The sequence below is a fragment of the Aythya ferina genome (assembly GCF_964211825.1).
Source record: "Aythya ferina genome assembly, chromosome: 4".
NCBI lineage: Eukaryota > Metazoa > Chordata > Aves > Anseriformes > Anatidae > Aythya > Aythya ferina.
This window is the reverse complement of record NC_140300.1, coordinates 17,735,017-17,748,729: the sequence shown is the minus strand read 5'-3', so window position 1 is coordinate 17,748,729 and position 13,713 is coordinate 17,735,017. Positions and strand designations below refer to the sequence as shown.

General features: G+C 35.3%; 1 protein-coding gene across 11 annotated transcripts in view; it reads left to right on the top strand.

Annotated features, from left to right (window-relative positions):
- The window catches only part of KCNIP4 (potassium voltage-gated channel interacting protein 4), a 444,218-nt gene that overhangs the window by 325,308 nt on the left and 105,197 nt on the right, over positions 1-13,713 (top strand). Inside the window, exon 1 of one of the 11 annotated variants that reach the window (XM_084518869.1) lies at positions 281-539. The exons of 7 other annotated variants lie outside the window; for them this stretch is intronic. Coding sequence is in view for 1 of the 4 variants with exons in the window: in XM_084518864.1 (XP_084374990.1) it covers positions 6,019-6,130 (112 nt within the window). In the remaining 3 variants the exon portion in view is untranslated. Of the gene's footprint in view, positions 1-280; positions 540-5,600; positions 5,739-5,780; positions 6,131-13,713 lie in introns of those variants that run through there. 3 more of the 11 variants (XM_084518868.1, XM_084518862.1, XM_084518864.1) reach the window with 3 other exon arrangements.

The window sequence follows — 13,713 nt, the reverse complement described above, 5'->3', positions numbered from 1 at the left end:
CTGAATGAGAAAGAAAACAAACAAAACAAACAAAAATGCAATACCCCTGCTCTTTTCAGTGTAGGTTTTACATGCACTTTTATCCCTATATTCTTGTTCATTTCCCTTTGTTACCTATTTCACTGCAGTAAACACAATCACTTTTACATAGGGACCTGCACACAGAAAAAAGACCTTTACTGGCTAAAAGCAAGAAAAGAACTTGCCCTAACAAGTTTACTTTCAGGTTTATTTTTACAGAATGTCTGAGGCTGGAAGGGACCTCTGCAGGCCATCTTGTTCAAACCCCCCGCTCAAGCAGGGACACCCAGAGCAGGCTGCCCAGAACCATGTCCAGGCAGTTTCTGAAGATATCCAGTGATGAAGACTCCACAATCTTTCTGACAACCTGTGCCATGCTCAGTCACCTGCACAGCACAGAAATGCTTCCTGATGTTCAGAGGGAACCTGATGTTTTCTAGTTTGTGCCTGTTTGGGCACCAGGACAAGAGGCACCACAGAAAGAACCTGGTTTCATCTTCCCTGCAAACTCCCTTCAGGTATTTATTGATATTTATTAGATTCCCCCTGAGCTTCCTCTTCTTCAGGCTGAACAGTCCCAGATCTCTCAGCCACTCCTCATAGGAGAGGTGCTTGGTGGCCCTACATTGGACTCTGTCCAGTATTCCCATGTCTCTCTTGTACTGGGGCTCCAGAACTGAAAACAACACTCAAAGTATGGCCTCAGGGGCTGATGCACCTAAATGATGTTTTGTCACTGACTGAAGAAAAAAAATAATAGACATGTTTCAGATGCTGTTAATAAATCAGACAGACAATAATGGATAAGTAAGTACCACAGACTAATTCTGAATATTGCATCATTCTGAATGGTTATCGCATGTTACAGATCTGTAGTCAAATCTACACATACATAATCCAAGTCTTATACACACCTAGGGAACAAGATTGTGACTGTAGGCTTTTTGATTTAAATTTCTCGAAAGTGCTGCAGTTGTATAATATAGTATTGTTTTGTTTTGTTTTGTTTTGTTTTCATCTCATCTTTACAGGACAGATTCACTTATCTTTTAACAAGTACATTGAATGTAGAAATATGTCAGCCTCTTCAGACTTTTATAATACCTTCCTGTTGCTATGAGAAAATATAGTACTTCACCTTTCTAAAAGCCAATAAGAGAAATAGAACATTTACTTTACCTGTACTTTAAATCAGAGAAAGACAGGTTCATCACAAGATAAGAGCTTCACTGTAATGACATACATATGGTCATCTTTAATAAAATATTTTTTCTTAGTTTAGTTCCTAACCACACCTTGAACTATAAGGGGCCAGCCACACCAGTTTTGAAGTAAAGGTGTTGCATAAGATAGCTTCAGGATTTTAAAATGATAGACGGTTTTGAGGTTTGGATGATGAATATTTCTGTTGATTACAAGAATATTAAGTTTTGAAACTAAAATACATGGATCATTTGTTTTCTTAATCATTGCAGCAGAAAACGCCTGTAACTTTGTGTAGGAACTCATCTGAAGTCATCTAACAGCTCCACAGACCATAAAAATGTAGCTTTTTAGGTGTATGGACAAGCATAAGTAGATATATTTCTAATTTGCCTAACAGAAAATGACTGAATGTGGAGCTGTGAAAGCTGCTACTCTGTCCTATCATCTCTACCAGCTTGATCTGAGGCCTCCCAGTAGGTCCTGTTTGCAGAAGTAAAATGGTTGGTAAAGGTGTCATCTGACCCAGTGTGTAATTGCAAAAGTGTTAGTGAAAGAAGAAAATCTGCAGGCAAGATACTGCTTTTACTATGTTCTTTCCAAATGTGCAAAGACTGAAGAGAAGGGTTGTGCAGGAAAGCAAACAAACAACAACAAAAAACCACACCATTTTATTATATGCTGGGAAAGGATGTAAGGTAACTTGTAAGGTTAGTAAGGAAATTAAGTTAAGAGAAAGTACGTTAGTAAGAGAAAGGAAGTTCAAAGAGGTATTCAGATAATATTGGGAACTGAAGCTGAGACATGCCTCAGGCTTGAACTTTTTTATAAATGTTGTTTGCATTCCCATTCAGGGATTCCAATGACCGACAAAGCAACAATCATTTAATTTTAGAACCAATATATAGCAAGCTTTTTGTGGGGTAAGTTTTCCTTTACTGATTCTCTGTTGGGTGTGTTAACCCAGTCTGAGCCTTACAATAGCACTGCTGCATTACAGGTAATAAAGCGATTGGTTCCAATTGACCATAAGTAGCTACATTATACTGCAGTTCTCCAGTATGGACATACATTTATGCTTACAAACTTGGTAGTGGCAATTGCTGCTACTGCAACATCAAGTGAACATAAAAAGAAAAACAGGTCTGTAGGCTGAGGACATAGTCATGCAATTTAGAGATAATTTAGTTTACTAAGCAAGCCAGTGGGCTTTGCAGTAAAACAAACCAGAATTTGATTACCTACTATTACTAAATGTGATTTAACCTTGTTTAGGAAAGAGAGAGTCTCTCTCTAGTGCTTTGCTAACACTTTATAAATTAAAATGCTGCAGTTACTCCCATGGCCATTCTGTTTAATTTACAATCCACTTGCATACTAGCTATTTTAGGCATAATTGTATAACATACTATGTCAATTAATTTTATAGAAAAAATGAAACCACCTGTAGCTGTTATGTCATGGGAGGGAATTGGTAACGGTTGTCTTATGGGATTCTTTTTGGCTCTTGTTTTCAGAGCAGTAATGGCTGCAGTCCTTTGATTTAGATCAAAGTAAGAACAAAAGCTTCTAGGAGCATGTGAGAGTTGGAAGGTGAAAACAAAGAAAAAAAATAAAAAATAGTAAAATCCCATTCCATAGCCTAGAACCAGACTACTAAAATGAGGAAAACAACTTTAGATGTCTACAGCCACAATATTGCTTCAGTGTAATTTACTTCTAAGGATGAGACCAAACATTCAAAAGCTTGGATGTCATATTTTCTCCCTTGATTACAAACCAATGAAATGTTATCTTGCCTGTACAGGTGTTGATTTTTTTATTATTATTTTTTTTATTATTATTATTTTCCCTCAGCCTATATCCACTTACAGTCATTAAAGATCTAGGACACTTAATATAAATATTAAAGATGATATATGAAGTCTGACAAATTTCATCTTGGGTAATTACACTCTGCATAGTTCTTCTACCTAGAGAAAATTTTTCTGCGGTTTTGGTAATGTAAGTATTCTGCTGGTGCGATATTGTGCTCTTTAGTAGCTGCAGCACTGGTGAGATGAACAAAGTGATTTCATATATTAGTCTCACTTTTCTAAGCATTTTATGAAAATTGCACAGTATTGTGTGTTTATCTGTAGCAGCCTGTGCAGGAGGTTTTACATTCAATAAATGTGAATTATTTTACCCAATAAAAAATATTTTAATCGTTCTGAAATGGATCTGTGTAAATTAATTACTCCTGGTGGTTCCCCAAATGCTTTCTACTTGCCACAGCTTTCTTCCTTAACTCTGAGATATAAACTTTTTTATCTAGAAAACTGAAGATTATTGCCTGTGAACAGATTTCTTACTGGCTAGATAGTAGGAGGATTAAATTCATAATCAGCCAGATAGTTTGCCTAATAAGCTCAGATCTGGCATCAACAAGAAATTGAAGATTACAAGTTCAGCTAACCTGCACGTAGGTGCCCTTTCTGTGTTTATTTGAGTTTCTTTCTCTTCTGGCTGACTGACATTTCCCTCTGGAAATAAGAGTACAGAAAGAAGGACAGCTAATTAATATCTCCAAATTTTGTTTCTATTTCTAGCTCAGCAGCAGTTTCCCTATTCAGCCACTTTTAGGGAAAATCTCAAATAGTTTCTGATGAACTATTATTGCTAGCCAATTAAAGCTTTTTTATATATATATATATATATATATATACATATATATATATATCACTGGGCAGATGTAATCATTTAACAAAACAGTAAAATTCAAGTCAATTAGCAAATAATGATATATCCTCACCTTGAAAAGTGTGTTCCATTTTGGTCAGATCCATTCTACATTAGACAATAGCAGATAAAGAATGTCTGCATAGAAGAGAAATGGAAATCAAAGTATAAAGAGAGCCTTTATCTTTGAGAAAAGGCTGAGAACACTGATTTTTCCAAGAAGATGTTAAAACCAAAATATAGTGGAAAGATAAATTACTTCAATGTATTTGGGATCAGATAGGCATTCTTATTTCTTTGCTGTCATGTGCAAAACTCAGAAGAAGTTGAAAAGAGGAAGAGTTTATAAATGACAATGAAAACTTATTGTAAGAACTAAAACAAAAGCTGTTATTAATAAATTTGAAATTTAAAACTGTTAAAGGAAAAACATATACTTCCCATTTTTACTGTGTTAATTAGACTGACAGACTGTAGTTAAAAGATAAGATTTTACTGGAATTAAACTATGTTACCAATGTATGTAAGAGAAATATGATAATTCGAAATAATTTTGGAGACCTTTGAAACCTCATAAAATTATATACCTTAAATTAATTAAAATTAATTAATTAAATTAAATTAAAAATTATACCTTAATACATAAATCACATAATTATTATTTGACTATTTTTAGAATTTCAGAACAGTTTATTCCTTGTATGTTCTATTCATATCATCCTGCATGTTATCCTGAAGCATTATGATGTGTTAAATTGGGTAGATTGTTTGTTTTGAAATGGCAGGTCTTATCTTCTTTTAGTCAACTTTGAAATTATTAAAGTTCAGTTCTGAGCTTTATAAATAATATCTTGGAGCATTTGTTTCTGCTTCCAAGAAGCAGGGGAAAATTTCAGGTACTCTCTTTTTCTGAGAGTTCCTTTTACATTACTGCATTGGACACGTGGGCAGGATTTAGTTAAATTATTAGGATGGGCACAAGATTAGTGTTTAGGGTTAACCTTACACTTTTTATGCATGAACTGCATAAATATCCTTCAGATCCTATTTTTCACACTGCATACCCTCTTGGAAATCACATTAATAAACACAGAGCAATTAATTTTATACAGACTGTCCCCTAAATCAACTGGGATCATAAGCTTCTTTTGTTTTTCCCCTGATGCACAGCCTAGGCAAGATCTTCCCAGTAGCTGTAGAAAATGCCTAATTGCCATTTATAAGATCAGGATTTGGGGCTCAACACTTCTAGGTTAATGTTCTGAGACCGAAAAGCGATGTTTTGTTTCTCAATCAATAAATAATACATTCTCTCTGGCTGCAGAATAGAGGTTTGGACACTGCACGTTTCCTTGACAGCACTATATTTCGCTAGCTGGAGGCACCAGTCGTGCTGATGTGCATTTCTTTAATTTTCAGTCTCATTTCCACTAAAGATTTTAATTAGATGCTGGTGATGCTTAAGAAGAGGAAGGAACAGTGCTTCCCTGCATTATTTCTTGTAATGCAGAGGGCAGGGGTTTTCTGATGTGCAGCATTCAGCATGTGTGGAAACAGATGTATGTCTTTAGCAAACTGTCATGTGTCACACTTAACAAAAATTGTACTAAAATAAGCTGGGGAAGGACTGTGAAGCTCAGGGAGAATCGCAAAGCCTGGGTCTGGAAGCACTGGAGTGCAGAGTGCTGACAGCAGCGTGCTCCCTCATGCAAGTTTGCAGGGAGCATTTCTTCTTGGCACCAACACAGCAAAGTCTCCACTCCTGCCACAGATGTTCCTCCAGCAGCTCTGAAGTAAGGCTGCTTGCTGGATACCATACCTGGGGGTTAGTGGTCCACCTCAGCCTTACAAGTTGACTCACTACTGATTATCCAGTGCTTAGAGAAGCATGAGATGCAGGGTTTTATCTAATAATTCTGTCTCAGCTAGGGTGGCTGGTGAATTGCCACAGCCCAGCGCAACGTCGCTTTGTACTACTGCAACTTTCTTCAAAGCAAACTATTGGTAAAATCTTCTCGTTTCCCTCTGATCACGAGCTGGTGTGACGACTGGAATGATTTGCCTGTTGGAAGAATGTTGACTCTAGAGTGGGAGTCGGAGGGACTGCAAACAGTGGGTATTGTTGTGATTATATTTGCATCTCTGAAGCTGCTTCATTTGCTGGGACTGATTGATTTTTCTGAAGGTAAAGTGGTCACTTGCAGTTTGTGCTGTTTGTAGGTGTGGTATCTGATCTGCTAAAATAGACTTAGAAAGCATCAGGTATAAAAGCTGGGAAATGAAAATGCTTGGGAAATGAAAGTAGCATTCAGACTAAAAATCTGGGTTTGTTCCTGCTGGTTACTTTGTTATTGTAAAACAAAAGTATATGCTAGCATCAGGTTGTAATTTTACAAGTAATTAGAAAGGATGAAAACAGTGTACATAACATTTATCTGTCAGTTGCCTTTGAAAGCTGTTCACTGATAGAAAACTTGGTACATTTAGTGGATCTTAGTTCACATTTATAACACTTTGCTTTTCTGATTTATGATGCAGTTAGAGTTTTGTTCTGCCTCAGTATCTGTGTTTTACAAATCAGTTTCATAGATAAATGCAAAACATTATTAGTATAGGATAAGTAATACAGGTGCAAGTTTAGAAACAAATCTGCTTTACGCCTTTCAGAAAAAAAAAGAAACCAACATAGATACCAACATTAAATATGGGTATTTTAAATATATAACAAATCTATGTTTTAAAACTCGCTTGCTCAGATTCCTGTCTGCGCTCTACTATATGTTGTATCATTTAGTTTATGCTCAAAGAAGACATCACATTAATTTTAATAGGATTTTTACCTCTACACGAAGTGCTTGTTTAATATATACTTTATATAAACAGGCTATTTCAGTTCAGTTATTAATGAGATCTTTGTCTGTCAAAGAAATTTTCAACTAAATTTCTTAGTGTGGACTGGTGTAGTAAGCAGAAGCTATTCACTCACAAAAACCTTTTCTCAAAAAATACTTTTTATTTATTTATTTATTTATTTTTCTGTGTATTTGTACATGTGAGACCAAACCTCTTTTGCTTTGTAACCGTTTCAGTGAGAAACACATAGCCAAGGAGAACACTCCAGTTTTCTGAAACATTAACTTTTCATCATGGAATAGGATCTTTGATGGATGTAGATTCACATCATCACCTCATAAAATCATTCAGTGTGCTGATAAAATGTGAAATCTTTAACATAGCACTTCTACAGTTACTGAACTATTGAAATAAATCATCCTTAAAACCATATGTGAAGAAAATATATACCATTTCTTATTTTTCTTTATAATACATTTATTATGGAATTGTAAAATTACTACTTGAATTCTAAACAGATGTGTTTTTTTTTTTTCTCATAACAACCTTTCTTTTTGTTTCTTTATCCTCTGGGTGTGTATAATTTTTAGCATTAAAAATCCTCTTACTAGATATGTGTTAATTTTTATTACACATGCAAATATTGTTTATAGAAGAATAATTATATGTATATACACTCTCTTTAGCAGATGTACACAGTTACATGTCTTTCTTAACTTTTCACAGAATAATGTTGCTGTTAAGTCTGGGAAAGTGTTTTATGTAATTCCAATTCCTTTCAGGAAAAAAAAAAAAAGGGGGGGAGGGGGGTAAAAATTATACCAGTTTTAATATAAATAGTAAATTCAAGACAGTATAACAGCAGAAATCTAACTTTTTGTGTTAATATACTTATTACTGCCATCCATGATAATACAATAATTTCACTTAGAAGTGACATAAAACCAGTCTCTAAATATAAAAATCTAAATATTATAAAGTAGAGTGTGTATATATAACATCTCCAGTGTGAATGGCTGCAATGACCTGGGGGATTTCTAGTTCCCTTAAGGCTGATGTAGCCTATTTTACTCATCCATGTTGGTGCACTGCCATTACCATTAAACAATAATTCTGCTCCAAATGATTAAGGAATATTTATAAGGTATTCAGAACTTATGGCTTGTCGTCCTCACACTGAATGCAAGGCCGGGTTTATTGATATGCAAGGAGGACCATGACATGCAGGTCAATGTTGATCCTGAAACCAAAATGGGCAATAAGCCCTCCCCATCTACCCCACAGAGGCAGGGTGTGAAGCACATGCTGAAATAATTTTTTTCTGTAGTTAGGCTTTTGAAGCATTAACATGTTTGTCTTAATATCCACAATATATTGACTTATTTTGAAAATGTCACTGTTGCATAGGGCATGCTTATCCCATTGTTTGCCAATAAAGGGCACAGAAGACAGCTAAATAACAAATCCTTAGTTGCTAACATGTTAAAACTCCACTGATTTTTGTTGAAGCTGTGATAATGCAAAGCGTCAGTTTCTACCAGCAGAGTGAGTTGTCTAAGCCCAAACCAAGAGTAAACAGCAGAACTAGGACCAGAAGTGATCCACAAAAGCATTATTGTTTAAGTAATTGGAGTATTTCCATGCTAACCATTCACTTTTCCTGTCTATCCACACCAGTGTAGAGGTAGCTTTAGCTTCCCTGCTTGTTAATCTGTTTGCAGGGTGAAAATGCAGCAGCTTGTTTATTATTTATTTTTATTATCATTTATTTTTTTTTTTTTTAAGCGGAACAAAGATAAAAAATAGTGTGCTCACAGAAACAAACAAACAAACAAAAACACCTCTTCTTTGACACAACTGAGTTTTTTTACCCAGTATGCTTTTTCCCCCTAGACCTCTCCCACAAAAGTATACTTTCAGCTGTCGCTTGCTGTGCTGTCTATGGTGGACAACCACCTTCCTTTGCTTTACATGATGAAGAGGTTATGGTGAAGAAGAACTTGGCTGTCCACACTCTTCCATGGGAAAGTTAGAAGAATCCAGGCAATTTGTTAGTTTTTTGTTTTGCTTTTGTTTTCAGTGTTGAGTACTTGACAGCACAGGGAACCTGACTTGATCCTGTGTCCTAGTCTAGGAACTATGCTGTGCTGCTTCATCCTTCCTCCACTTTCCAGACAGCAGGAAAGAGAGACCAGAAGGGAACAAAAACTGGCTTCACCGGAGCTAGCAAAGACAGAATTAAATCAATACCACTTTTAATGTGAGAGAGTGAAAATCTCCTTTTCCTTGCCTTCCATTATTTTGTGAGTGGTTCGACACTGATCAATATATTTCCTCCCGCTTACTTGATAGAAACTTTTGCTGCTGGGCAGCTTCCCTCAAAGCTTTTGTTTTGTTACACAGATGGAAGGGGAGCAGAAGAGGGAGTTCAGAACTGGAGCAAAGGATCAGAGAGCCAGACATAAAGGGAATTCATCCACTAGAAACAGGGAGGGAAGATACTGGCAAAATGAAGGATTCAATTTACTGTTGTTTGCACAGAATATCTCTCATGTGGTAGCTAAATGTGATACTATATAAATATGTGTAAACAACATTACACTTCAGGGGACTGCATAAACCGAAGTCTTTAGTAGGACAAACTTCCTCCTTCATCATGCATTGATTATGTTGTATAACACCTCATGTAGAAATGTTTTTATTTTGTGCGTATCAACCAATGATGCAATCTGTTCCATACCCTGCTATTCTCGCTCTTTTCCTTCCATTAAACTCTGTTTTCTGAGCTTGCTATTATTTTTCAAATGCTTATTAAGATTTATATTTCATATTTGATGTATGAATGGCCAATTAACTCAAAATCTTTTGAATAGTAGGACCCACTAGTCATGTCCTATAGGTCTTTCAACTGAATGGACCATCAAGACTATTTGATCCTCATTTTTTCTTACTGTGATGCAAAATAAACAGTAGTTTACTTACAGTTATCAATAAACATATATGTCTATAAAATCAGCTTAGAGAGTGAACAGAGTATTGCTGTTGTGCTAAGAATTTGGAAATTAGGAGAGGGGGCTATATTCTTTAAATAAGAGTATTTATCTGTCTTTGGACGGTAAAGTAGCAATTTTTCTTTCAAATCATCCAAATGTTGGATGGACGGAAGTCTAGAAGTCATGTTAGTGCATTTGAACTGATTTGTTCTGTCACACTAACATGCTGAAATGTGTCTTTTTTTTTTTTTTCCTAGCTATTCTGTACTCAAACACCTAAAAGCACATAGGGGATAAGCTTAGGTCTGTCTGCAACCATCTGTGTTAACATGTTGTAAGTTACCCTTTTAGCTTAGCAAAACCAGTAAGATTTAAAATATTGCCTCAAGTGCAGTATGACTCCTCCTTAGAAAATGAATGATATGGGGAAAGATACGCTGCTGACAAATTCTCCATTGCTTTGTACTCTTATAAGAAAAATGGCCCCCAAAAGCAAGGGAGTTTTCAGGAGAGATATTTTGTTTAGATGTAACTTATAAGAATTATCCAATTTTTAATGTCCTTATACCCGTGAACTGGTGTTCTAAAGAAAAAAAAAAAAAAAAAAGTTCAATTTCCATCAGATTCTCCTATCATGCTTCCTTCCATAAAATATCTCTCAGATAAACAGAATGCAATATAGCATCACTCCACAATAAACAGAAAGGCAAGGAATATACCACACAGAAGGAATATACCATACATCCTCAACAACTATGTGTAATACCTGATTGGGATCTCTTATCAGTAAGCTGTTCAGTTTACACATGATGAAATGTCCATTTTTTGCATGTATTTTTTTCTTCTCTAGAGACACTTGTGGGACTCAGGGAACTATTTCATTCTGAGTAAGCCAGTATGATCTGCCTCAAAAAAATTCTGTTCATGGATGCTGCTATCCTATTGCCAGTTCATGGCATCAAGGCACATAATAATGTTGTTTCCCGTGATCATCAGTGATGCTCTCACACCAAAAACAAGAACTAATAATTCCTTCAGCATCAAATATATTACCACTTGTGCACTCATACATTTTTTTTTTTTTCTCCTGAGTACAGGTAAATGGAAGATGTTAAGGTTCAAATATTAATGTAAGGTGTTAAGACTCAAATACTACCTTTCAAGAAGTATAACTCTCCACCTCAGGTGTGAACAAACTGCATACATAGTCTTTTCATTTTGGGTGCTACCCCAACCTTATTTGTAAATCCTGACAAAGATTCTGGATTCAAGGTCACTATGGGAAATTCTGTAATTATAGATGCATCTATGGATTGCACAGTAGAAAACATTTCAGACAAAATGCAAAACTGTATTAAGTTGCTGCTTTAAATCCAGTCTTGAATTGGTTAAAATTTGAATGCAAATTTCAGCAAGTGTATGCTTATTCATAAAGACATATCTTCTTGCACATGCCTATGTTTGGTGCAAAAGAGGTTGAAACTTTTTGAACCTTGTAACACACTGTTACATCTAACTCAGGGTTGTTGAAGATGTTCTATTTTCTCTTCAGCTTGCATCAGAAACTGTTTTCCTAGGATTGCATTTGGGACATGACATCTTAAATAAGACCATCATCTTCTTATGTAAAAGGAGAATAATCTTAACACAATTGTATCAAAACTGACGGTTTTTTGTTTTGCTTTTACTTTATTGGCTTTCCTACCTAGAACCAATGAAAAGATACCCAAACAGGGAAATCATGCATCAGGCTAAATGTTTGTTTTACCAAACTATGAACTAAATGGGACAAATTGCATAAAAGTTTTGAGGAGAGCCTTATTATCTTATGGACATCTTTTCATCAACAGTTTCCCATGGACTTCTTTAGTAAGGTTTGTGTGAGGATAGCAATGACAGCATCAGCTTCTCCAGAACACCCAGACACTGAATCAGTGAGGTCATTCGACATCCATAGCACTCTGAAATCAAAGTTTGGGTACTGGCTGTGCGAAAAGTAGAAGAACTCTTTTAAGAAATGCTTGAACTACCTGGTATAAACCAGGAAGACTTCTGTAGGGACAACTTAGGTAGCTTTCACATAAGATTTTCCAGAAGGATCAGCTATTATGAATTTTCTGGACTGACCAGATAAAACATTTCTTTTGCACTCACTCACTGGGCTAGAATTACTCTCTGGTTCAGGATCACACTTTTGCATCCTATCTTGGGAAAAGTACCTTCTGGTCACACTGCTGTGGGAAAGCCCTTCCCCTCAATCACTGGATGCTCCTTCTGAATGAGCATTCCTAGTCTTGATTATTCTTCAGGAAAAGTTTCTTAGCGATAGTCATTTTAGTCTGAGGAATTGACTATTTTCAACCAATTAGGGCAGTTTCTCCATGTATTCATCTTTGCAAAGACTTTGAGCCTCTTCTGAATTTCTTTCAAGAAATGCTGAATATTCATCTTAAGTAGATCATACAAAGACATCTGTTTTTTTTTTGTTGTTGTTGTTTTTTGGTTGGTTGCTTGCTTTTTTGTTTGTTTTGCCACCTTTTCTGCCATACTAGATCAGACACCCCTTTTCAAAAGCACTGGGTTTTATTAGGTTGCACTGTACACATGAACTGTGACCTACCTTTAATCTCACTGTTACAGGTTACTAAAACAAATAGATTCTTTATGAACAAATTATATCAAAAGATGAAGAAAAGACCACACCGAAAACATCCAGTATTCAAACATAACAGCCCGAAGAACCACCGCTGGCTGAAATAATATGGAATTTGAAAAGGAAGTATGTGTTTTCTTTCAGAATATAGAGAAAAACATAAAATAGAGGCAAGTTACATGTATTTGATACATGTAGCAAAGTCTGTATCTAACAGAGCACGAATACCAGAATCTTCCTAAAGAATGACCTGCATACACATTTTCCCTCTGCGTGCTGCCATTGCTTCAGGTTCAACCTGCTTTTAAAACGTAGCTCCACATAAACTAATTCATTTTAAGATGACAGAGATTTACTATGACAAAGTATGCTTCTGAAACATAACTGCACTCAGTCAGATGAGTTAAGGTGAGGAGAGAAAAGCATTGCTAATCATGAATATACTTCAGCACTGAGAATCTGGAAGGCTTTACTGTTAGAAAATGATACTTGCAAGCATAACTAATAATTACCTGAAGTGGCATTATAGAACAAGATTAAAAATATGCAATAATAGAATGAGTTAATCCTTAGTCATGCACTGATTAGTCACCTTTAGTCTCTTGGAATCTTAAATTATCTGTTCTATGTTTGATGCAGTTTTAAACAAGATTTATTTATTTTATTTTATTTTATTTTATTTTATTTTATTTTATTTTATTTTATTTTATTTTATTTTATTTTATTTTTACCTTTGATATTAATGAGAACATGGGAGATACTAGATTTTTTTAGGGATCTATATCTCTGGATTATGTGTAGATCTATATGAAACATCAAAATTTACAGAGCAGTTGAATCTGTTCCATGTAATGAGAAAATGATAATATAATTTAAAGCGATTATACTATAATTTTATCATCCATTATTGCATTTTAGATAAAAATCCTCATCTTTGAGAAAAATTGTAAAAGCAGACGTAAAGCTGAGTTTGCAGTGTCATCTGGACACTTAATGTTCTATAACTGCTTCATGCTACTGTAGCAGCATAAAGAAGCACACATATCGGGCTCTTCAAGTTATAGAAATGTAATATGCCCTTCTAAAGGTCGCAGTCTCTGAACTTTCAGAACTACCATAACAGTAGATTGAGTGCATGGTTGTATGCATCTATGTACATTGGTTGAAGAGAAAAAAATAATCTAAAATTAAGATTTTGTGTACCAAATTTTGGCACTAAGTAACTTTTAATGGCTATGGTGTCCAGAGAAAACAACTATGTAGCAGAAG